This window comes from Phalacrocorax carbo, chromosome 3, assembly GCF_963921805.1.
Source record: "Phalacrocorax carbo chromosome 3, bPhaCar2.1, whole genome shotgun sequence".
NCBI lineage: Eukaryota > Metazoa > Chordata > Aves > Suliformes > Phalacrocoracidae > Phalacrocorax > Phalacrocorax carbo.
Genome location: NC_087515.1, coordinates 55,950,673 through 55,977,499, shown reverse-complemented (window position 1 = coordinate 55,977,499; position 26,827 = coordinate 55,950,673). Strand labels below are relative to the sequence as shown.

General features: G+C 39.8%; 1 protein-coding gene across 2 annotated transcripts in view; it reads right to left on the bottom strand.

The window, feature by feature from the left end:
• GRM1 (glutamate metabotropic receptor 1) overlaps positions 1-26,827 on the bottom strand; it is a 195,573-nt gene that overhangs the window by 138,654 nt on the left and 30,092 nt on the right. For both annotated transcript variants that reach the window (XM_064446990.1, XM_064446991.1), the window contains exon 2: positions 17,496-17,745. In XM_064446990.1, coding sequence (XP_064303060.1) covers positions 17,496-17,745 — 250 coding nt within the window. The remainder of the gene's footprint in view (positions 1-17,495; positions 17,746-26,827) is intronic.

The following is a 26,827-nucleotide window of genomic DNA, read 5'->3' as shown; positions in this document are numbered from 1 at the left end:
ATGGTCACTACTTTTCTATGTTATGCACCTGGAGGATTTGAGTGTAAATTCACCATTAGATGTGGGGATAACAGAAACCAAAATAACCAGTCAGGCAGGTTAAAACATTGTCAAAGCTGAGGGACAGTATCAACTTAAATCCATTACTTATTTTGAAGATTTTTTTATTATTATTACTTATTTTGAAGACTGAGAAATCTTCACATTTTCGTATCAAAACTCAAGCATAACATCTGTCAGAACAAAATGCCAAGTTTTGGAATAATCATTAAAAACTAGAACATAGTTCAGGTTCAGATTTAAGGATTCTTTTTATTTTTCCAGAATTAATGTTTTTGAAATAAATATTTCCATTGTCATTTGCCTCTTCACTGCCCAAAACAGTATCCTTCAGCATTTTATTCTAATTCAAAATAAAAATTAACAACATAGAATATAATTTATATGATGTACAGTCGGGTCTGTGATTACTAAAATTGAATAATTTTTCATTTAAAGGAACTACAATTCAAAATTCAGGCAATGCCTTCAAAGGGCCAAAGATTATGCATGATTAGTTTCATAGTACCAGAACCTCCAGGAAAGAAGTGTTCTACACCCTTTTTCATGCCAGATACAGTCTGACTTCATTTAAACATCGCTAGGGTAAGACAGCAAGAATTATGCTACCAGGGACACTAGCTTCGCCTATGAATGATCTCCACAGTTGTTTGTAGTGGGGTGGCTGTAATCATCTCAGAACTGAACTGTGAATCGAGAAGATTTAAGCATGCAGGATACAGGTTCAGTAAGCTGGATTCTGTGGAGTGGAGTGAAGCTAAGGAGGAAAATAGACAGAGGAGGCAAAATACAAGGATCTGAGGAAGAAATAAGATAGTGAAGAGGAATTGAGTCAGTAAGCATAACATGAAAATGACCAAGTCAACAAAAGAGACACACGCAAGCTCATGACCAACAAAAGTAAGAAAAAGGGAGCATGAGGAGATTCAGGAAAATGAAAGACCGGACACGGCGTTTGAGTGGGAAGGTGTGCGTACCCATTTACAGAACTCCTAACCTGACTTCTCACTCTTTTCTGCCTTTTTTAAACAAATCTATGCAGAATAAGAACATTTTCCCTGCCCTGGCCCATACAAACCCAATAAGAAATGCGAGGGCAGAAGTAGGAAGCCCACGTGGGAGGAGCCACCAGTTTCCCAGAAGACTGAAGTGATCCAAGATAAACAAAGCTACACCAAAAGGTGACCTCCAGCCCTCATTCACTTTACCAGGAACCCCTCTGTTACTGGGGGTGTAAGAGAACTGATGTTGTTCTTACTGACAAAATTCCCTTCCTCCTCAGCAACAGAACTGATGTTGTCAGCAGAATTATTTCATGTTCATGTTTCAAGAACATGTTTCTTTCTCTGTATTGTTTTCAAACCTCCATGTCCAATGCTGGAATTAGAGGTCTGGATTTCTCTTGCATGACTTTAGATACATATTGCCCCTGTAGCCAGTGGAGCAGGGAGACAGAGGGATGGACAGACAGGCAGGTGCCTTCAGAGGGCAACTCAGCCATCTGTAGAGAGCTCGGGGTGACTGCCCTTCTTACTCAGGTACTGCAGAAATATCCTAACGTCTAACAGGAGGATGGTGAGCCTGCTGAACAACCTCCTTTCTGGTTCTCTCCTCTTCTTGCTGATAGAGCATTGTGTATATCATGGAGCTTTTCTGTTCTAATGCATGTTTACAGCTGCTTGCTAGGGAGTTGTTTGTTTAGGGAGTGCTCATTCTGTATTCTCCTCACGCATATATTTTTATGATTGTTGAAGAGACAAGTCAGCACTTAAGCCGTATACCTTATACTCTACATCCTGAGGCCAGTCTTGAGACAGAAACTCTGTATTTTGCACAGAACTGCTTCACACTATTACAGAAAATTCCCTTTTGCCATTTTGGCCAAGGCATTGACCACAGTTTTGACCCAAAAGACCTCAGATGTCTTGTAGATGGCTTTGTCAAAGATCACCACATTCCTTAAGGGTAACAGGAAGGCTGACTCTGAGTAAGGATTTTGAAGCTAAGTCACTGTTCTATGGGGAGCCAATGCAAACAGGTGATGGATTTGATATGCTCAGGGTATCCCATGCTGCTGAGAAAGCATGTTGCAATGTCCCATGCTCCTAAGAACTTGAATCTATATAATGATTATATTTTGTTGGTGTAGTTCACAGAAAAAAAAAAGTTGGAGATTTGAATTACTATCATTATCCAAGAGACCAGGATGGAGTCTCAGACTACTGAAAATGGTGGGAGATTTTGATCTGTGGAGTCACTTTCAGCAGGGATTTCAAAAGCATTTCTAAAAAGACAAAGAAATGGATGCATAATACATCTGCTGGAAATTACACTTGTGGGGAGATCAAAATTATTCACCAATTTGGAAAACGTGGAGGGTTAAATATTATGACAATTTATTTTGACACTCTCTAGAAGAAAGTTTCAATATTTTCAAAATAGGAACATTCTGAGTTTCTATTTTGAAATAGCATATTTGTTTTGAAATTGACACAGCATTGTTCTGGATTTAACAAAAATGTTTCAGGTTGGCAAAGAATAAAATTTTTCTTCCTGCTGAGAAAAGAAAACAAACTATTAATGTCATTAAAAGTTGTTTTGGCTTGTTATAAGCTTTGCCTCCAGAATGTTTAGTTTAGACACTAAACTTTCAAAAAGATGACAAAATATATCATTATTGCAACTCTTTGAAAAAAAGAGGGGGGAAAAGCAACTGGAGATGCATACCTTTCAAAGATCCAGTTCTGAGGTTTGTTTTTCCTTTACTACTACCCACTGCAAAATAGATTGACTTGCTATGTTGTGAACCCCTGATAAGCAGATTCATGTCACCCAGAGCACTACACAGGTGCTGCTCCCTCTGTACATTTGCCCCTGTCATTCAGCTCCCCATATACTCCATAATGGTCAATAGATCCTGGCTCCTTCAAGTGGCATGTAAATCACTACCTACCTCGTGGGGGGATTTCAGTTACACAGCAAGCCTCCTTCTGCTTCTCAGTCTGAAAATTTGTGGCAGTTTTATTTAAATGAATCACGGGCTATATATTAAGTTACATACAACATGGAATCACGCAGTCAATACAACAGTTGATGTCTTATTTTTATGTTAAATTCAATTTATTCTTACAATGTCTCCACCATTTCAGCTTTGTTATGATGCAGACTTAGGCATTAGCAATGTATGCAGTTTATTTCAGAAGCTGCCAGCAGCAGAGGGCTGGAGAATCCAGACAGGTAAGGAGCAGGTATATGAAGCTCTGCTTTCCTGGGGACACAAAAAGTGATTTGGGTTTAACAAGAAAAGTAAATTTGAATCCAGTAAAATACCTGGCAATGAATCAGCAACTCTTAGACTGTAGTGGGAACTGCAAGTGCAAAGTCAAAGATTACACAGAGCCCTGAATATTAGAAGTGGCTCACAAAAATAGTTTTCTCTAATCCAAGGACTCTGGCTTAAGGAAAACGTAAGTTTTTAAAAGATGAAGGGCTAGATTCTGTACTACAACTTTCATTGGCTCAAGCCAGGAAATGGAGGAGCGTGACCTGAGGTAGGTCTCCATCACTTTGCAGTGTCTGTTTTTGGAGCTCTCTCGGAGAAACCAAAGCTTTACATAATATGCCCATACAGTCTGAAAGAACCACAGCACTTTGATACAGGCACTTTCCCCTCCAGACTCTTAGCAAAGATTGTCCCTTCCCGAAAGCACTTGTCTGCAGAACCTTAAAAACAGTGCATTTAGTCAGAAAGAGACATGAGGACAAACAATACTATGTCTAACATAAATGGTGAAAATGAATCCAGGTAGACTACTGTTCCCTTTTCCATTAGGAAGACTTGATTCAATTAAAAGCCAGCAAATGTAAAGTACACAGAAGACACCCTCTTATATTCAGACTAATATGTGGAACTTACAGACACCACAGAGTTTTTGTGGAAGCAAAGAGCTTAGGAAGATTTAAACAAGAATCAGACATTAACAAACAAGCACATCATCTGTAATTTCCACACCAAGGATGAAAATTACAAGGAATGTCAATCACCTGGCTTGAAACAAATCAGCCAGTCAGCAGACACTCCCAGGAGATATGTTTCTTCACAGCAGAGAAAAAAAACGGAAGTAAAAGATCATTTGAATCACAAGCACTGGATGTTCACCACTGACAAAAACATAATCCTAGAACACACGGACATTTTTCTGTTTTAAGAGGTAAGCACTTTGTATCAGAGTTATTCTCATTTCACACTCACTTTAACAGCACTGTTGTCCAGAGGGTTATTCATGATTCACAGCACCATGAAAACAGAATTCAGCCCTTGGTGTTTTACTGGAGAGCTTCAGTATCAACAGAAGCATTCTTGTTTTGAATACTGATGGGCTAGCAGTCCACCACTTTATCCAGTTTGGAGTCATGGTTCTGCCTCCATTCAATTTGTGCAATTTATAGATACTCAGCTTGTTCCATGTATCTTAACACATCTCAGTATGTATCAGAATAAATAACCATTGCCTGCAACCCAAACCCTATCACACACCATCTCTTTCTTACATACAGACCCTTATCTCTACATCTCCCTACAGCTGCAACTCTTACTTGGCTTGAATAGAAGGTTGTGCAACTACTTCAGTCTTCCCATCTAAGAAGTTTTCCCACAAACATAAAGGCAAACAGAAAAAAGAAATAAGTCATACCTGGATAACAGAGCTGTCAAGAGACATCCTCTATTTCTAGTCTCACACTTATCAGAGAAATGGTGGTAAGTTTCTTGTGAAGACTTTAAACTCTGCATTCCCACTCTGGGTTCATTTAACATACATTGTAATCACACTGCTGAGACAAATTAATTTGAAACGCATGCAGATTAACGCATCTAATTTTGTATTCTAGGTGTTTCACTGTAAATCAGTCTAGGCATTGGCCTTAGCAGTAGTTCTTTCAATAGACTTCAGCGTTTGGTTCGTTTGCTTACATTATGTCACTGCTTGGTGAGTCCTCACATTTACTCATTTTGCAGCTCTGAAAATAATCAACTGCCAGCCTGCAAAGTCAGAACACTTGCCTAGTTTTTCCCTTTATACCACTGCCTATCCTCAGAATGTAGAATTGTGATGATAACATGTGAGACCACATTCAAGTCAGTTATATTCACAGTATTTCAGGTCTTTAAAGGCAATCGTTGTTAATAAGATAAGAAATGTTTCATTCTGTATTTTTAATGGCAGTAGTGATCCCATCAAGAACAACTGAAAAAAATAAAGGGGCCAGTCTTACATACCTGCATAGCTACTTTCGAGGTTAGGGGGTCCTCTCTTTTTTGATTGCTATTGCACATCCACAAACAGAAACAGGATACATCATTCCTAAATTGTTAGATTTATTTAATTATGGGTTTGGGTGACATTTCCAAAAAAGCATGTAAAGAGATGATCTGCCTAACATAATAGGAACAAACAGCCAAGGCAGAAGGGTTGTGAAATTAACCTGTTCCTCAAGTATCTCTGTAATATCAGTAGGATTTTCAAAAGCACATGTTGCTTATCTCCATTTCTGATTAAGAAAATGTTAAAACTCCTCCTGACTTCACAGAAAGGAAATCATGGCAACAGTGAGGACCTTTTAGTACAAAAATAAAAGCCCCATAATGGTGGCAGGTGCTGAAGAGTTCAGTATGTTGGTTGGCAGGAAAGTCTTGAGACTCATGTAAATGGGGATAGGAAGACCAAGAAAGGATGGCTGAAGATGCAAGGAACAAGATGCAGCATCTAAGGAACAACTAAAGAATGCAAATAATATATAACAATAAGGAAGTAGATAAAAGTGAACATTCGGAGATGTATTAGAGGAAGAGTAAATTTAGAGATTTCCTTTTAGAAACAGCAACTTACAATGATTCAGCCTGCTGTGACAAATCAGCAGAAACCATAACTGGAGTCACATTCAGGTTGTCATTTCTGCGTACTGAAGTGCTTAAATCTGACCTGTTATTCAGCTTTCCTAATCCTCATGTTAACATGCAAGAGCTGATATTCAGCCTCTTCTTAGCAATGCCTTCTTTGGATTGAAACCAAAGAATTTGGTTTTATTCTGTAAAGCAGAAAAATAACACATTCCATTTCTACTGAACAACAGTACCATATTTTTCTTTCTAACTCTGACTTGTATTGCATCCCTCCGGTCTTTGAGGAAAAGAGGGCCAGGAGGAAAAAACTTAAACTTACTCCCCACAGAATGAATAAATACAGCCAAATCACCAGCATGGAAAATAACTGTATGAGCCCTAGGTACCAAAGCTTACCCACAAATAGCTCATAGTGAATAATGCATACAGTTTAAAGTCAGTTGAAATAAGTGCCAGGTCAGTTATCAGGCAGCAGTGAATTTGCAAGCCTTTGAAACAAAATTCTTTTTTTTTTTTTTAATTCTCCCTCTCTGAGGTACAAATAACTGAACTAAGATGCAGATAGTAATGGCTGAAGTGAAGCGTGAGCAGAAGAGCTGGCCAGTTCTGCAGTATTCTGGTCCTACATCAAAACAGACTGGTGGTGCTGAAGAGGCAATAGTAACATGAAAAAAAACAGCTTTGACTTTGTGATACGAGTTCTTGACATCATGTCAGGTCCTAAAGCGTTACTATGCCTCAGAAATGGAAAGGATTTGTCTTGGCTGAAAATTTCAGCAGAAAAGCAACAGACTAAGGATCTATCACCATGGGCCAGTTGCCTTGACTGCAGTTTAATTTCAGCTTTAGAAACATTATGTATTTGGCTGTCAGATCACAACCTTTGCATGACCTAAAACTTCCACATTGTATGCTCCTACAGATGCTTCAGGGCTAGCCTCCCTTCAGATGAACCCATCTCCTCAGAATTCTGAATGCTGGGCATGTTTTCCAGCCTTGGAAAGGTACCAGGGGTTCTCCAGGAAGGCCATTAGGTTGAGGGCATTTATGAAAGGAAAGGGAAAAATTAATTAATGTCAGAAAGTATATGGAAATATATAGTCTTTCCCCACAACATTGTACTCTGCGTTTATTTCACCTTCTCTGGTCAATGAGCCAAAGGCTTTAACAAGCAGTAAACTGCTGCACTGAAAATGCTTCCAGATGATTATTCACAGGGGCTCAAAAGCTTTTCAGTCACTGCTTTCCAGGATCCAGTACAAAAGTGTTTAAATTGTAACCTAAATTTTTTTTCCCTTGATGCACTTGTCCCTGTCAAAACGTGTGTTGTTTGTATGAACACAGGTCAGGCAATTCTGGCTACCTCCAGTCAATACCTTAACCCTAATGACAACATTTTCTAGTGATTCAAGGACTGGAACTGTTATTAACAGTGATATTATATATTTCCATACTGGAGGCAGAAAGACTACTTTTATACCAAGGCTTGGCAGGAAACATGAAAACAGAATCACAGAATCCCAGGTTGGAAGGGACCTCAGGGATCACCTAGTCCAACCCTTCTAGGAAAACCACAGCCTAGACAAGATGGCCCAGCACCCTGTCCAGACAACTCTTGAAGGTGTCCAATGTGGCCGAGTCAACCACTTCCCTGGGGAGATTATTCCAGTGGGTGACTGTCCTCACTGTGAAAAATTTCCCTCTGGCGTCCAATCGGAATCTCCCCAAGAGCAATTTCTGTCCATTCCCCCTTGTCCTCTCCATGTGACTCTGTGTAAAAAGGGAGTCTCCATCTTCTTTGTAGCTGCCCCTTAAGTACTGGTACATGGTGATGAGATCCTCTCTGAGCCTCCTTTTCTCAAGGCTGAACAAACCCAGTTCTCCCAGCCGATCCTCACATGGCAGCTTCCCAGTCCTTTGATCATCTTGGTGGCCCTTCTCTGGACCCCTTCCAGCCTGTCCACATCCTTTTTGTATAGCGGGGACCAGAACCGTACACAGTACTCCAGGTGTGGCCTGACAAGCGCTGAGTAGAGTGGGATAATGACTTCTTTATCTCTGCTGGTGATGCCCTTTTTGATGCAACCCAGCATCCTGTTGGCCTTCTTGGCCGCAGCAGCACACTGTTCGCTCATGTTGAGCTTTCTGTTCACCAGGACCCCCAGGTCCCTTTCCACAGAGCTGCTCTCCAGCCAGGTGGATCCCAGTCTGTGCTGCACTCCCAGATTATGATTTCCCAGGTGCGTGACCTTACGCTGCTCCTTGTTGAACTTCACAAGGTTCTTGTTAGCCCACTCTTCCAGCCTATCCAGATCTCCCTGCAGAGCATCTCTCCCTTCTGGAGTGTCTACTTCAATTATTCCTAAATAATAATGAAATTAGGAAAGTATTCCAGGCAAGGTTCACCTTTAACTTCTGTTTCTCTTGAAAAAATATGTGATTAATTTGCTACTTAAAATTAAGAAATTAAACCTGAAAAAAAATTATGGAGCTTTATATTTTGAGGGAGGGTTTTGCTCATTTTTTCATGAGAAGGGCATTAGGTTACATTTCTGTTTGAGCACTGAAAAGCACCTGGAGTAAACTGCAGAAATTCCGAAGTTCACAGTATTAACGTCTTATTTTAACTGTTGCCAGTAGAAATATAAACTACTTAGTTTTCTAACCATTTCTAAAGGATCCCAGCCTCACACAGACATGCCTGAAAAAGTCTGGCCCTAAGTAAATTAAACAAAGACCCTTGAATTAGCATCATTCAATGTGATTCTCTCACACAAAAGTACAGCATATTCTTCCAGGTGAGCAGCAGCCGTCCAGCTACTGGTTCCTACAGAGGCATGACAAAACTTATGCCACCTTCCTAGAAAGGTTGGACTAGATGATCCCTGAGGACCCTTCCAACCTGTGATTCTGTGATTCTGTGATAATAAATAATCCATCAACAATGCAGAGCACTATGTAATAAGTCAATGATTCTAACATCCATATTAATTCATAGACAACAAGCAAACACTGAACTGTTACACTTTTTCAGTGTTGGAAGACTTTGCAGAAAATTTAAAGGTAAATTACTTCTGCCAGGGTTGATCCTTCCTTACATTCTGTTGGACATCACTAGCTTAGATAACTCTCCTTCCAGAATCCACAGCACTTTGAAAACACTGAACCAAGTCTTAGCTTTCCTTTGCTAAGGAGCATAAACTGCCTTAGAATCATGGAAGTTTTTACCAGAAATCCAGAAACGAGAGGGGTTTGTCCCCACAAGTTTTACCATCGTGAGATTTAAGCATTACATTTTGTATTGTGCTTCGGGATACTTGGTTGTATGCTTCTGTCTCCTCTCCTATTCCAGTGGCATAAGCAAGTGAAAGGTAGCATTACTTTGCCTTGATAATCAATTGCCCTACACATTCAGAAACAGGAAAATCCCAGTCCCTTTTCTCCTCTCAATGCAATCAACATTTATGAAAAAGGTACATTAATGACTACCATTGAAATGTGTACATTGCCTTCAAACAGGTTTTCACATGTTCTGTTTGATAAATCAGCAACCTTTCATATCACTTTAAACAGCTGTGTATTTACTTTATTAAAATATCTTAACTTATACATTTGTATTTTAGTAATCAATACTGCTTCCACTTTAATTAGTCTTACACGTGTGTTCAGGTCTTGGTAAAGTGTTGGTGTTTTGGGGTTTTTTTGTAATGTTTATATTAACAAGCTATACAAAGACATCTATTCTTCTTCTGTATAATAGCCTGGATATTTATTTTCTTTCAAATTCCTGTATAGAAATCAAAGAAGTTATTTATGACCATTGTCCAAGAACAAAAGATACTTAAAGCTGCATCTAATCTAAATATTATCTTCTGTTAGTTATTTCTTACCATAGATCATCTACAAGCTCTCAAGTGTGGTTTAATCATACCGTTTCACATCTGGGTGGCCTACAACCTTAAATCCCTATAAACTTGATCTTTTCAGGAAGTCTTTAGATACATAGGCATGTAAGAACAGACAATTCTAAAGATCATATGGGAAAATCAACCCAGAAAGAAGACTGTGATGAAGGGTGTGGGCTTTCTCCTATGTCTTCAAGCTATTGGAGACCTAGTATTTCATGCCTGTCAGTATGCAACCTCTCTTGGACAATCTGGGGCAGGTATTTACTTGGACTGCCGGAACACAGTCTCAAATGTGTTAGTGACATGATCTGTTTCCTCTAAAGTGGATTCATTTTAGCAAGCACCATACCGGAAATTATGTGTTTAAGTTTTCTGTGAAGAAGTAGGAATAACATAGAGAGACCATGGCTGAAATTTACTATTTTGTACCTATTTTTATTGCATAAAGCAGAAACTAACCCATTCTGAGTTACAAAAAGAAAAATAAAAGGGAGGGGGGAGGTTAATAAAATTGAGTAACATTTCAAAAGCACCAATATCTCACCTAGAACTTTTGAAAATGTCATCCTCATTAAAAGCACTGCATGTATCCACAGAAATATCTAATGGTTAATACATGCTTTTGAAACTAATTCTGGATGCCCATATGAGAGAAACATATTTTATTGTACTCAAAACCTGGTTTAGCTCATGTCACATAGAAAAGGGAGGGAAATAAAAAGACAAAAAAACCCCAAAATTTAAAAATTGCCCACTTAAATCCCATTTTACCATCAAAAACAACAGGTACCTTTCTTGTATTTTCTTGTCTCTGTCTCTGAATAAGTGAACATTGTTCATGTTGTTAACATCAGCATGGAAGTACTCTTTAAAATCTCAGCTAAGTGAACCTTAATCTTACATCTAATTCATCACCGCTACCAACAAACAACAGCCATGGAATGGCTATTGGTGAGCTCTAAAAGCAGAGTACACAAAACAAATGCAGTTCTGCTCTAACATATGCCTACTTAATTGGCACTGGACATGTAATCCCATTTTTAACACGGATTGATGTTATTTTAGATTAGAGGGTAAACAAAGCATGCTTGTTCATAGTCTTCTTGTATCATGTAATGCTCTTTTCATCCACACTGCTCACAAAATCTCATCATAGTTAAGAGGTGCTAGACTGCAGCTATAGATTGAACCATGAATGAATAAGGATTACAAATTTGTAGAGACTGACATGTGCTGAAGTTCCAGACTTTAAAATTAGCAATGGATCCTGTTACCTGCCTTGATAATGTTCAGGAAATAGGCTGCTGGTGTTGTCAGGTGGGACTACATTCATTGACAATATTTTGCTTAAGTGACAACTTCAGTTAGATTTTGAAAGTATGTGTACATTGAGCATTAATTATTTCAGCATTTCATGGAATCTACCTGAATTTTAATCCAGCAATTTGAATTCAAACACAGCTACACCTCTGATTACATCTAAACATCTATTTAAATTCAGAGTCTTCCACTAACTTGGACAGTCAGCGGCAACAGACTCATTAGTAACAGTCATTCTGAGCATCTTTGGCCCTGGAGGCACCAGACAGATAAAACAGTCCTCTTCCTGCTGTAAACAGCATGAAAAATACACCCGTTGCTGCTTAAATGACTATCTTCCTATTTGTCAGCATGCCACCCGTGTTGTTTTCTTTACTTTAGGCTTTCAAACCACTATGTGTTTTATCACTCAGACTACCCTCCCAAAAAGACAGCGCACAGTATGCTAGTGGTTTGGGTCCTATCGTATCCATTTGGCAATGCTGGATGACTACCAGTTTTCTTAACACCACATTTCCACTCATAGCAAGTTGGCATAAAACACTATCATGAGCAACACTGTGTGACAGCTATTATTTTTGCCAGATTTACAAGGCTCAAACCTATCCTAGGTAATCTAAGATAGAACAAAGCAAGTTTTTCTTCCCCACTGACAACCTACTGTTTTCTTTTATTAATTTCTTTGCAATCTCTTACGCACTTAAAAATATCTAATTATATTTTTCGGAAATGGAGTTAAACACATTGACCATGCAAAGCACTTCAGCTCCTTTGGGAGAATGTAGACATTTCTCATTGATTTTTCATGAACATGGGGCAGCCACTATGGTAAATGAAGGCACTGTGCATTGGAGACAGAGTACAGCCTCTGTCTTTCAGCTAGTCTAACTTAAAACAACAGTAACATCCTTTGATGGTCACCTTCTTTATGAAGAACATCCCAATCTAGCAGCAGAATATTCTCAGTCAATTTGTAGGTAATGCGTGATCCACTGGCACCAGGGACTCATCTGGATGGAAGAGGCAGGCAGATATGGAAGGTATCTTTTTAGCCAGGTATGGAAGATGGTATATGTGATACTCTGTGTTATTTATGATATTTGTGATGTCAGAACTAAATGAAAGAGAAAGAGAAATTCCTGTCATCGTGATGTTGGCATTGCAACCTATGTCATCTGCGGTGGGTTAGCTTTGGTCTGCAGCCAAATGCCCACCCAGCCACTTGCCAACTACCCCTGCCCAACAGGATGGGGTAGAAACTAGGATGAAAAATCTCATGGGTCAAAATAAAGACAAGGAGATTGCTTAACAGTTACCCTCACAGGCAAACGAGATTCAACTTGGGACAAATTAATTCATTTTATTGCCAATTAAAATAGATTTGGATGGTGAGAAACAAAGACACAAATTAAAACAACACGTTTCTTCATGGTGGTCTACTTCCCTCAGAAAATTACAAGATCATCCCTGAGGAAATACCTTGCCTTCACGCTTGACAGGAGCCACTTCCAGAGGTTGTGAATTGTTCCCTCTCTTCCAATTTCTTTGTCTCTTCCCTGGTCCCTAGCAAGGTATCCCAGCTTCTGGGTTTCCTTACCTTCTAATTCCTGACCGTCAGCCCCAGTATCCCAGCATCTGAGGAACCAGGCAGCAATCCCTTTGCCTGGCTGGCAGATACAATCTTTCTGCATATCTCAAAGTTCATTCAGGGACCAGGTGATTTCCGCGTATAGAGTGACTTCTGTCACCTCCTTCTCCTGTTTTCTTGCCAAAGGACCAGCTTCCTGATCAGACTTTTCCTCCTCCCTTACTAATCGATGCTATGGACCTGTAAACTTCTGTGTCCAGTTTTTCATTTTGACTATGGGGATGATTACTGTAGATAGGGTTTGGGTCCCTGTCTTAATCATGGTGTCCTCAGATGTAGAGGACCTCCTTCATCTGCTCTGATGGAGGTGAACAGAGACTCAGTAGTCATAGTCACAGTGCTAGGAACTGATGGGTCTCATTCAGGCAGGCAAGGCACTCTTCTGTCAAGTGGTGCACCAATGCAATGGGATTACATGCCTGCTCAGGCTTAAAATCCCAGGCTTTGGAAGGTGATAACTGCCCTAGGCACCTGCCCAAATCCTCCCACACACCCTGCCACACAGGGATTGACCGGGTTGGGGCACATTTCTCTGTCAACTCACCAAGTTATTTACTCTTACACCTGGATGAAATCAGGTTCCACATGTCCAAAAATGTCAGATAATAGGACCAAACATCTTACACTGACAATGCCTTGTCAATATTTTAGAAAGCGTGAAGTTAAATGTCAAAACCACGATTATTAACATTGGCTTGTGAAGGGAGGGCAGTCAGGAATAATTTTGTCACACTATGCATCCTGAAACCTCTGTCACCCTATGCTAAAAGGGTTCTATTAGCTATAGAAAAAGAACTGATTGCCCTCTGTCATGCACTGGGTTCTCAGCAGAGAATGCAACTGTATCTCCACCGCCAAGTATCCAAACATTCAGGAGAGGTCATCCTATCAACGCTTAAAATTCATAGTTCTACAACAGCCCGTAGAGTGATATTAATGAAGACCATAAAACATTCAAAGCCTACAGACGTAAAGCAGTACGTAGTCCATTACCAAGTGTTATATTGAAAAAGAACATGTGCACTAATATATCCCTTCCATCCTACAATTCCTTATATGTTTACACAAACCATTTTGTCTAGGAGTTTGAAAGATCATCAAATTGCAAAAGAACATTTTAATTTCCAACTATTTATCTAGCATGCCTCTTCTCCAATGATCTCCCAGTAACTCTTAAAATAGGTGATTTCGTATGTGTCTTTCATTTGCTTTGCACGACCCGCACAGATGCTGGAAAGTCAGTCACATGCCTTGTCTTGGTGCATCATCCCAGGGGATATACGGGAGATTCATCCATCTTGCAAGATTCTCACAAAACCTAATTGATGCTTATTAAGTAATCTAAAACCCAGTGGCCTGCATAAACATGATCAGGCACATGATGTTGAGTATCTTTCTGCATAGTCTCTTCACATCAAAACTAATTTCTGCTAAAAGAGCTATCACCTGACTTCCCTTAAGGGTACAGTTTATTTTCTTAGTGTAATTTTGGCCTTTATTACTCCAATAGTATTCCAAACATTGTTTTTATACAAAGACATGATGAATTTTTGTCTTGTCCTTTCCCTTTGATTAACAGCCACTTTTTAAAGCTTTATTGTCCTTAATTTCATAGCTTAATACATTTTCTCATGGATATCTCCAATACAATCGGACACTGCTTCATTTTCAGAACATCCTCCATGCTCCCTCAGGCAGGATTGTAACCTCTTCTCTGGTCCTGTCTTATTCCCAGCTTCCCTGCGGATTCAGAAATAGAAATTTCCTTTCTTCTCACTAATCCAACAGATTCCCACTTCCAGTAGCAAAGGAGACTGAACTTCTAGTTAGAACTCCAATCTGAATTTGGGAGCACTTGCTTAGATATGGCACAAGTAGGGTCCTAACTCCATGCCTGAGAAAAGTCAGCCCATCCTGGAAAAGTCCTCAGTATCTGACGACCCAGTCCTGGCTCAGTGTAACCCCCTATAATTTCCAATGTATCATTCCCAGATTAAACTGAAGTCAGATTTAGTTCCCAGCTCTCTTTCTGATACATCGATTTTAGTTAAGATAAGCTGTTCCTATCAGCTTTGATCAATAACAATACTGAAGATAGAGGAAGAGATCTTAGCCAGGTGTCCCTTTGTAAAGGCTTCCTCTTTACAGTGAGTCAGAGCAGAGTATAGGGTTGATACAGTGTGGCTGATAATAAACCTGTGGGTAAATTAAAGGCTTTGTTTAGCTCATTACTGCAAAAAATCTTGATTTCACATTCACTCCCACTTCCCTCCATTAAAAGAATGTTCTTAAAAGGCTTTTGGTTTTTTGCTTAGCTGGGTACTTGAATAAAAAAGACTAAACAGCATGTCACAGAAGCGGTAATGCATGCCTTGGTTCCTGTTTGTATATAGATGACCAAATTCATAGCACTGCAGTTTCACTTCAACTTACTTGTGAATAAGTTTGCTAGATTTGCCATTTTTTAAAATCACTTAATTAGGACAATTCAAAGAAGATGTCTTTTCTTTTAGTTCTGCAAGCACACATAAAACGTGCAAGCCCTATAATATTTTTTATTTCAGCCAGCTGTCAGGCACAATCCGGACTATACAAAGCAATAGTCAGCCTGTCTTACAAACAGAACAGCCCACCCAGCCCTATAAAGGAGTCTCCCATACTCAATTACCAGCATAAAAGAAGGGTACCTGAAAAATGCATTGTGATTTCCAAAGAAATTCCATTATTAACATTTACTACATGAGAAGCTCTGACAAAAAGTTCAGAGTAACACTGTTGGGCAGATGCTGAGACAAATAACTCAATAGAGTAGCATAATGCTTAGTAAAGGCTTTTAGTCAAAGTTCCAAGCTAAAAAGTTCCACATATCCACGGAGTAGGGGATCAAGTAAGTGGCCTAATAAGAAAACTAAGGTTTGTACCACCAAAGTACCTAGTTTTGGTGTTTAGTGTAGGACACTAGTTTCCCTTGGCTCTCTGTATGGACAGCGTCAGGAAAATCAGGTCAACAGTAAGACACCACTACAGAAGGACAACTATACATGAAGAAAGCACAGCATTGCCTAAAGTTGCAGGGCATTTACAAAATGATCAGGGATGCTGTCACCCAGACTAATTTTATCATAGTTTCTTCAGTTCACTGAAAAAAAACATACTTAAAACATATCCATCCTGAAGCATTCCATTATTCATTTCAAATGATGCACATTGAATGATGCAGTCAAAAAGCATATGCATAAATCTAAAACATCATACCTTTTCAATACTGCCTTACTGCTTGTTTCATTTTAATGCTGATGGCTTTCCAAACGTGCTATATCTTATCTACACACCCTTCTAGAGATAGTCTCTGCTCCAGATAGATTGCAATCAAAGACTGCAACAAAAATAAATGATGAAAGGAGAGCCATTGATTGCTTTCAGATGATTACTTGGGCCAGTTTAGCTATCTGACTTATAAAAATCATAATTGTGGGGTTTGAGGAGTGATGCAGTCAGGGAAAGACCAATATTATAGCACAGGGATAAAGGAGAGCATCCCGGTCACAACAATGACAGACAGAAAGGCTTTAGGGAGAGAAAGGGACAAAAAAAAGTCTGACAGGTCCAAATGACAACAGAATAGAAAGGCAACAGAAGCTAAGTAGGTAAGGAGACAACTGACAGGGCCTTGAAGGAATGGTGTTTGAACGTTAGATAAGAAAGAATCAAAGAGTAAATAGAAAGAGTAGAAAAGACATTATCAATCTAACACACAAGACAGAAAGTCAGCCCTCATCATTTGAACAAGATTCATTGAAACAGAAAAACAGACATAAAGACATTGCAAAAATCAAGATGAAAGTCAAAGAAGCCTCAAAATAAGAGCTATCACAAAAATGGAAATGTGGATAGACCATATGTGACAGAACTGTAGTTGACCATGTTTTAGTGAATATCTACAAAGAACTGATAAACTCTAGAAGAAAAAAACAACCATTGTTTTGATCAAGATGGTCTTTGCCTGTCCAATGCATGTCTGCACTGTTACTCTGGTAATATAAAAGCACGCATACATACTGACTTGGCCATCAGCAAGTTTGATGTTTTAAAAAACAAACAAGTCTGTGTAATATCACTGCAAACTGTGTAATATCACTTTCAACAGCAAAGATCAGAACAAAGTGTACAACTGAGAATGCCCGGTTTTAATTGTAAGACTGAAAAAAGTTCAAGTAATCAAAACCACTCAATAATTTGGGGGTTCAAATTATCAGGAGTCATCCTTAGTGAAACACATGAAATTTTGTCACGTGTCACACTTCCGGATCACATTCTGAAACCAGAATTCTTTGCTCCCTACTTTGGTTATAAAATCCGTGTTTGAAACATTTCTCTAGAGTTTGCAAAAGCACAAAAACACGAACATCTTATATCCATGTAAAACAGTAGTAATTAACATTTACTTCAGCAAAAGTTACCACCACTGATTAAGTTGGCATACACCTTCATGTCCCCTTCCTGAGATCTGTTTTACCATCTTGCCACTTCTCCTCATTCATTAGACAAGTAAATATGGAAATTACTGGTAGCCTGAGTTGCACAGTTCTGAAATGAAAGGACTGCTTGCAGGATGAGAGGGAGAGGATGGGCAGAGAAATCACGCTCAGAGCCTTACCTTCCAATTAGCAGGAACTCCCCAAGCACTCCCAGGCGCCTCATGGCGATCAGGATCCCCCTCACTGTCATTCCCTCACAGAAGCAAACCACCACTCTAGCTTTGGGTAACCTCTCTCGCAGCTTGCGGAGCAGGCGATCAAAGCTCTTTTCCCCAGCATTGCTGTAGATCTTGTCAGAGTGAGCAATGCAGAGACCCTCTTGGGCAGCCAGCTCTTTGAAGGCTTCCATTCCACTTTCCCCATAATTTCCTGTTAAAAAAAAAACCAAAAAAAGTTGATATTATATCATGCATTTAACCAGTTGGGGGGGAGGCTGTGATGGGAAAGTTTTCCTTAAAAAATAATCGACTAGCAGAAGGAAGAGCAAAGGAGGTCCACCGAAGCAAACATACTCAAAGTTCAGCAGAGCAACAAGATATCCATATATCAGTAGGTCTTAACTGATCTGGAGACTGCAAGTTTCTTTTCTTACATTGATTTACCAATGGATATTAAAGTCAAACAAGGGGTGGATATGTAGAAAAAGGGACAAAGACAGCTCAGACAGTAAGGATAAAGTGTAAGTAACATTTCCATGGCAAAAATCACAGTTGTGTTAGTCCAGGAAAACAGTCACAGTAAAGAGAAAAAAGAATTTCATTCTAAGCCATTCTGTACCACATGCAGTCCACATTCATAAAAATGAATGAAAGATGGATGTAAACTTAAAGCATCTGATCTGGTAGGATTTTGAAAGCCACTTACACAAATCTGACCGACCATTTACCGCTTCTGAAAGCCACTTACACTAATCTTACTGACAGTTAAAATTTAGGCTCGATGTTTCTCTTGGAATAGGAGGCTTTCTATCTGTAAGAACTTTGGAAATAACTCTTCCTAATATAGAAATGTTTGAACTTTGTGGTCCAGACAGTATCAAAGCTGATTCTCAAGCTCCCTTCACTTTTCTATTTACACATTTTTGAAGCCAAATCAACAGCTTTACAAAACCCGGATTGCTTTCACCTACGGAGACAGGTGAAATCTCTAGTTTTCTATTCAATATTCTATTCATAAAATATTCCTTGAATATTTTATGCCTGCCATGAGCACAGGATTTATGATGAACATCAATCAGGCAAGAGGAGCAGATGGATTACAAAAAAAGTCTATTAACAGTAACAAGAAATGGTTCAGAAAGAGAAGCATAAATTTTGTTATCCACATTTGTAATGTTCGCTTAATTTATTGAGTAAGTAACATTAGATATGACGATCACTTCTAGACCCAGACCTTTTCAAGCCAAGAGTGACTGAGGAGGTCCGTCTTCCCCCTTATTAGAGAGAGTTTTAAATAGCGAATTGCAATGAGAAAAACTTCTGAATCAGCCCAACTCCCACCACAAAAAAAATCACAACTCAGAAGGCTACCAGAGAGAAAATTCAGCAAGAGACAGTTCGGGCATTCTTCATAAATCCAAATAAGTGCTTTTTTCCAGAAATGTGGATCGTTCGCAGCAGATCAGACACACTATGCAGACAGTTATAGTCATACTAGAATGCAGCCAAACCTGCCAGGTCTAGTGTCAAACACAAAACTCAAGTCCCGCAGCCTTTTTCCACCAAACTGCCCTAGTTTCTCACAAATTTGCAGCACAGCAGAATGGCCTCTTTTCCAATCTGTGACTTGATGCCAGCTACAGCAAGCAGGTCAGTCTGCTTTCTTGTCTGTGAGCCAGACACACTCCAGAGTGGGAGCAATGCCATGGCCCTGCATGGCTGCAGAGGGGAGGAAGGGGAGAGGAAGAGCTCTGCCTAGTAGGAACACACCACCAAGCAGTCCCCGTTGCAGGCTCAGCATGGCAGCCCTGTCCCACGACCCTGCACTTTGGTAAATGATGTGGCCTCGCATAGGGCTTGTCATATGCTGAGAAGGACACAGGTGGACACAGTTTCATATATTTATAGGCCATACCCTGCAGCCACCAAGCAATTTGCCCCAGGACCTCAGCCTGGGCAGTTTGAGCCATACTGCTTTTATGGCTTGCCTCAGGTCCCAGACTGAAGCGGGACAGCTTCATTGCTGATTTGCCATTAGCAAGCACCTTATGCTTTGGAAGGAAATTAGGATATATTTCCCAAATTCATATGGAGCTTTATGCAACAGACTCATCTGAAACCGGTAGGATTATTCTTAAAGTCTTACCTAAGGTGAGCCAGGGGACTAAACTGAATCTTCTTAGATGTTTAGGCAATGCATATTAGAAAATAAGTGTAGTAGGTTTCCTACCTCAAATTAAGGTAGGATGGGATTTTCTCATATATCAGTACAGCACTAACTCTGCTGTGTAATTCAAGTTAATGATTTCAACAAATGAAAAATTAAATCCACTCGGAAAGATTTTTCCCAGCTTTAATTTTGATGGAATAACAATTACCTCATAGTCCTTACTGTACCAACAGGACAACAGCCTACCAAAATATAGGCGAAGGGGATGTAAGACTGTTGCCTATAAATTCAATAAGTGTGATAAAGAGCCTAGAAGGAAAAAAGCTAATTAAGATCAAGAACAACACTGACACAAGATGAAATAAGCAAAAAACAAGGCACAAACAATCTGAAGCTGAAAAATGAAAGCTTCGTAACCCTTATATATGAAAAAAAAGTGGAACAGCTTTCCAATAGCAGTACAAAGAAAGAAATCTGGTTGAGGGTTGGACAAGATGATCTCCAGAGGGCCCTTCCAACCCCTACCATTCTGTGATTCTGTGATGTTAGACAGGTGCTTGCTCAGCTCACAAGAGCGTTTTGTAATGTAGATGTCTGCAACAGCCAGGGACAAGACTTGATGACCCAGGAGGTCTCAGAGTCTGTTTGCTCTGCTCCCAAAGCAAGACAGCATGCTGCACACCTTCCCCCTCCAGGGGAAAGGATCAGGGAGAAAATGAGCATGTGACAGATGTTAGATACATTGTTCAATGCGCTCAGCTTCCGGGGTACGCACAGTGTAAGGGCATATATAGAGTAGAAAACACTAATCAGTTCTGTGCAACAGCCGAGAACTTATCCATCTGTACCAGCTTGCTGGGTGCCTCCCTTTCAATCCACACGCATGCAACAGCTAAGAGGGGAAACATGAAAGAAATCTGGGCGAGATGGTAGGCGGTGAAGAGGTACAACAGGTCCATGGGCTGAGGATTATTTTTCCTGTGAAAGAGCCATTGAAGAAAAGATCCAGTCTTGTCTGCAACTGCCTTTTGTTACCAGAATCAGCTGTTAAAAGCTGAATTATTTATCATTGTGAAGCTACAGACAACTGATTTTAATTCTGACTTGCACCAAAAACTAGGTGAGCCAGTAACATACTTTGAACATCATGATATATTGCTAATTTTTAACATTTTTTTTCTTTCTAGTTCTGTTCACCTTGTACCCTATTCAGAGAACCAGATATTTTCCTTGTATGCTTCAAGCAAACTCTGTACCGCAGCGCAAAGGTAAATGCTAACCCTATAATGTATTTTACTGCGATTTTACTATATTTTTGTTGTTGTGGCTTTTGGTAATGTTGTATTGTACCCTGTAATTTTACTAAGAGGATTTTCATGACACTCCTCAGTGCCAAAGACAGCTTTGCTTCACCACTGTAAAAATCCTAGATAAGGCCATTTCTGAGAGGGATCCACATATCTGGAGGCGCTGGTGAGAGCTACGTGCAGTGGGAATTATTCTCACTCATTGCATTCCATGCACTAAATATCTTAACAAAAACATTAAGATGCTGTAGTAAAAATCAGAGATGTTATCTCAATCAAGAGAAGACAAACAAAAGAAGAAAGTACCGAAAATTTAGCCTCAGAAATTGATCCTATGAGATGGTAAGTATTACATTCATGTCGCAGCTACTCTGGAAATAACACTATTTGCTTGTATTAATGCTTGAGCAGTGTGAGGGGCAGAACCCATGAGCTCCATCTAAAAGGTTTATACTCTTCTTTTTATTATAGCTGTTCGGCAAATTTACCCTGTTTTCTTTGTCAAGAGAACCATCTATTTTTAATTTATGAAATGGAGTGGAAACATAGCCTCAGCAATCAGAGGCTTATGAGAATCCTGGAGATTGTCTTCTTGAGAGGTGCACAGAGCGGCTGTGTGGGTCTTCTCAAGTCACATGACAGAAAGTTCTATGTTTACACGGGGCTTATAACCAAAACAGTCTGTCCCACATAAATCAATGTCTGATTTCATTCAAGGGTAGGGATTATATGTGGGGGAGCATAAGGAAATATGAACTGTTCATATTTGTGCTGCAGAGAACATCCCCTTGAAATATAGGCTAGCACCTCTTTAAAAAAAAAGACTTAAAAAGAAAACCATAATGCTGAAGAGGAAGTCTGAAACTGTTCTCTCTCACTCTGCTTTCAGCATCACTAGGATATATCATCTACGTTTTAGAGACCCCTTTAGAAACACACCTACAAAAACAACAACAAAAACCCACAGCAGAGGACTGTACCTGGAAGAATGCTCCAGTGCCCTTAAATAACAAAAGGCAGGGAGCAAGAGATACTTCACCTACCTGGGCCATGAGCAATACCTTCAGGTGAGGTCACCTATCCTTACCATTAGGGGCTTATTTGCTGCATGTATTCCTCTAAATAATAGCACTAACTGCAATCTAGATAAAAGGTGAAAACTAAAAACCATATACCCCGTAAACACATAGTGAAGGAAGCACACCAATAGGACAACCACAGAATCTAGGGTCACCACAAGGTACTAGAGAGGCAAGTCATATCACAGGAAGGTTCCCCTTTTCACAAATAACAAGTGAGAAACTATTCCCAGTCCTCCTCTTTCCTCTCTCAACATTATGATTTGTCTGTTCACTTCTCCCAAGCTTGTGGATACATTGCTGGAGGTATGAAGTTTGTTTCAGTGTTCAGTATTGATTCACTATAAAACATCTCTTTTCCTCATCTAATGAACTGCTTTTTGGCAGAGAGAGAAAATAAGAGGAGAACATGACGTAACATCAAGAAATAACTACTCAGAAGCTTCCCTACTGCAAAGACAGATTATTTGGGAAGAGTAGGGCAAGGACATGATCTGATTATTAAGTTACTTCCTGATATGTTGCAATAACTAATTTGTAAAAACTAGTGGTAATATTAAATATGACAGTAACTGTACAGTTGTCAAATACAATTCTGGGAAGACTGGAAGGTTTTAGACAAGTGAACAGAAAAAAAACTAGAAAAAAAAAGGCAAAAAAGAGTGCCATTTTTTTCTCCTATAACATCCTGTGTTTCCCTATGCTACAAGGGCATCTTTGAATAAGGTCAGTTAATAAGAAAATGATTGATTTGTCCCATTTTAATGTATTTCTTCTCAGTTGAACCATATTAAATAATCATGTGCATACTCTTAGTCCATTCCAAATTAAAATTTTTTAAAGTTCAACCATCTGATTTAAACTAGTGTGTTAATAACTGGTTCGGAACACATACATAATCAGTGAATGTGTCTCAGATGACAAGCAGTCACTTTTTTAATGTAATAATTCAGCAACTTACATCCATTTGTCCACACCTTTGATTGGGAAAGTTAAAAATAAAAGCCAAAGTGTACATTTATTCCCTGAATGTAGCAGACTGATGAAAAACTGAGCTGTAGAAATGGATCTGCCCATGTGTGTTATTTTGGTACATCCCAAACATAAATACTACACTCAGAGAAAGCAGCTCTGTTGGCACACAGCTTCCAGGACTGTTGAACTACACAGTCCCTCCTCTGCCAGGCTTCTCTGTCACTGTGGAAAGGGCAAAGATCAAACACTTCCATGTTTCCCGAGAGTATCTTTTTCACCAGTGATGTCAGGAGGGGCTGCTTTCTACCAGCTATTCCAAATAGGATTTGTGTTTCCTTTTTCAATGAACCTTCTTCGCTTAGTGTTGACTTTGCCACCTAAAGCCCTTTAACATAGAGTTTCTTTTCAGACTTCAGATAGCTTTCTCAATATCATTTTCTTTCTTCACTGAGTATATCTCACCTCGGGTGTTTTTAAAAGACAACTTCAAAAGCAGGTGAGTTAGGCTATGAGAGCACTTCACAATCCCTAAAGGACTGGCCACTTTACAATAAGAAGAATTCTGCATGGATGTGGACTCCAGTTCTGATAACAGTCAGGGCAAAAGAGTGGAGAAAATACCAAAAGAAAAACCTTTACTAGACCTAAAATCCCGGTCTAACTACAAAGCTTGAAAGGAAAACTCTACCTCTTAGTTTATTCTAAGTACTTTACAGATAAATGAGAAAAAAATTCTTCACAAAGAATTCTGAAGTAGCTATTTTAATTTCTCCAAGTATAATAGTTTTAAAGAAGAGAGAAACAAGTCCTTCCAACATTGACCCCTCAGGACAGTTTAATACAGGTTGAACACCACAGATACTCACTATAAGTATTCCTTTCCTGGAGACCAGCTGGATTGCCCACTGCTCCCTGTCAGTCAGACCAAGTCCAGCCACCCAGCTCTTTGGTTCTAAGCTTGCTTTTAACTTGCTACGACCCATAGGTATCACAGAACTTCTTACCACCATCAGCTTGCCTCCTAGGCCAACTCATGGCTCTGTGGAAGTCAGCATTTCCCTTATGTTTCTCTGGTTGTTTTTCCTTCGACCATGCTAGAGAGATTTTGCACTGGGTGGAGCCCTCACTGGCCTTTAATTATGGAAAGGGTAATTCATTATTAGAAACTGAAATAGCTGTGTGTACACTCTGTGTTCTTTTAAACTATCTTAGCAAAGTTTTCTTGGTTCACCACAGAACTCTGACCTTTTTTCTTTAGAACTTAAGGCCCTTCTATAAATGCAGGAAGTGAGCTGTTTACCAGACTAATCTTTTTGTTTTCTAAAGTCAAGTAAAACTGAGTAGAAGTATATTGGGTTTGTGTGGCAAGGTTTTGGTAGCAGGGAGGCTACAGGGGTGGGTTCTGTGAGAAGCTGCGAGAAGTTTCCCCAATGTCTGATAGAGCCGATGCCAGCAGCCTCCAAGAAGAACCCACCGCTGGCCAAGGCCAAGCCCATCAGCAGCAGTGGTAGCGCTGGAAGAAGGTGGAAAAAAACCTGCACTACTGCAGCCAGAGAGAGGAGTGAGAATATTTGAGAGGAACAGCTCTGCAGACACCAGGGTCAGTGAAGAAGGAGGGGGAGGAGGTGCTCCAGGCACCAGAGCAGAGATTCCCCTGCAGCCCCTGGTGAAGACCATGGTGAGGAAGGCTGTGCCCCTGCAGCCCATGGGGGTTAACAGTGGAGCAGATATACACCTCCAGTGCAGCGAGGACCCCATGTCGGAACAGGTGGATGCCTGAAGGAGGCTGTGACCCCATGGGAAGCCCATGCTGGAGCAGGCTCCCAGCAGGGCCTGGGGACCCATAGAGAGAGGATACCATGCTGGAGGAGGTTTGCTGGCAGGAATTGCAACCCTGTGGGGGATCCATGCTGGAGCAGGCTGTCCCTGAAGGACTGCACCCTGTGTAAAGGACTCATGCTGGAGCAGTTCATGAAGAAATGCAGCCCGTGGGAAGGACCCACATTGGAGAATTTCATGGGGAACTGTCTCCCATGCAAGTGGCCCTGTACTGGAGCAGGGGAAGAGTGTGAGGAGACCTCCCCATGAGAAGGAAGGAGCAGCAGAGACAATGTGTGATAAACTGACCACAACCCCCATTCCCCATCCCCTTGTACCACCTGGGGGGAAGTAAAGTTAAGCCCAGGAAGAAGGGAGGGGTGGGGGGAAGGTGTTTTAAGATTTAGTTTTTATTTCTCATTATCCTACTCTGATTTGACCAGAAATAAATTAAATTAATTTTCCCCAAGTTGAGTCTGGTTTGCCTGTGATTGTAATTGGTGAATGATCTATCCCTGCACTTATCTTGACCCATGAGCCTTTTGTTATATTTTCTCTCCCCTGTCCAGCTGAGGAGAGGAAGTGATAGAGTGGTTTGGGTGGGCACCTGGCATCCAGCCAGGGTCAACCCACCACAACAAGGGAGAAAATGAAAACAGAAGATGAAAGGGTGAAGTTAGACGACTGTTATAGCCATAAAACAACACAGTATTCCTATCACACTCCAAGTCTTCAGAGAGACAAAACTATATTTCAGGTAAGAAAATCTGTATGATTTCAGTAAATGCTAGGTTACAGCTCACCATAGTGACGTAAATACCCAAACATAAGTAAAACTGCAACCGGATACAGTGGTAACATTTAAGCCTTCATCCTGAATGAGGCAGATGCATCATCCTGAAAAACTAATTGATATTCTTGTCAGAAATACAAGTACAGGTGAAATCAGTCCTGAAGTAATGAGGTATTAGTGCTAAATTGCACTTCCCTAATAAAAGAAATGCCAAAATGTGGTCTTATGCCAATATTTTTTTCCTAAATGTATTCAAAGACTATATCCAGTGCTTATTTGTTATGTGTCTAACAAGGAGTTTTAGAGGTTTATTTATATTTTGATGGAACTATTTAATCTCAAACCCTGGCTGATATACAGTACTTGTAACAAATTTGCTTGCTGAACTTAGTCTTTCTGTTCATGACTTATCAGTAAGTAGCTTCCAGTTTTCTTCAAAATATATTAAAAATAGTCTAGTGATGCCTAACATTAACTGTTGGTTAGTTCTGCTGATTAGCATTGGTTGAACAACAAGTCACAGAAGTTTCCTGTTTCTTGATAAGACTGGAGAAACTAAACATAAGAATAAATTTTCAACACTTTTCTATGAATGATCTCTACTTTTTTATTTTTAAGCTTGCTGTGAATGTTACACATAGTAAAATATTTTTATATGTTATATAGTTATAGAAAGAATACCCAAAAGGGACATCAAAGTAGGAGAACAATATTCTATTTTCTTTTTTTTTTTTTTTAATATGAGCAGATATTTCAAAAGAAGGAATGAAGTATATGCTCAGTCTGCTCATGTTTTGGCAATTATGCGTTTAGCTCACATTCTAAGCACAAGATTTAAAACAATGATGCCAACTTTAGGCAAGCAAAAATCACTCACATGTACCCTACTATAGATGAAGATTTGAATAAATGGAAATTTAGAAACATATTTCTACTTGTTATCTGGTTTCTGAACCCAAAGGCACAGAGACATCATAGTTTCTGACCTTTCCCCACAATTTTGAGAGTTACACATAGTTATTTTTATTTTTGTGAACCTATCTTATCTGATAGTCACAAATCAAGTTTTCAAGGGCTGGGACTTAGAGGGCCAAACATCATTAAATACTCCATAAAGAGTCAGCAAGACTGTGAACACTTCCCAGTAACCT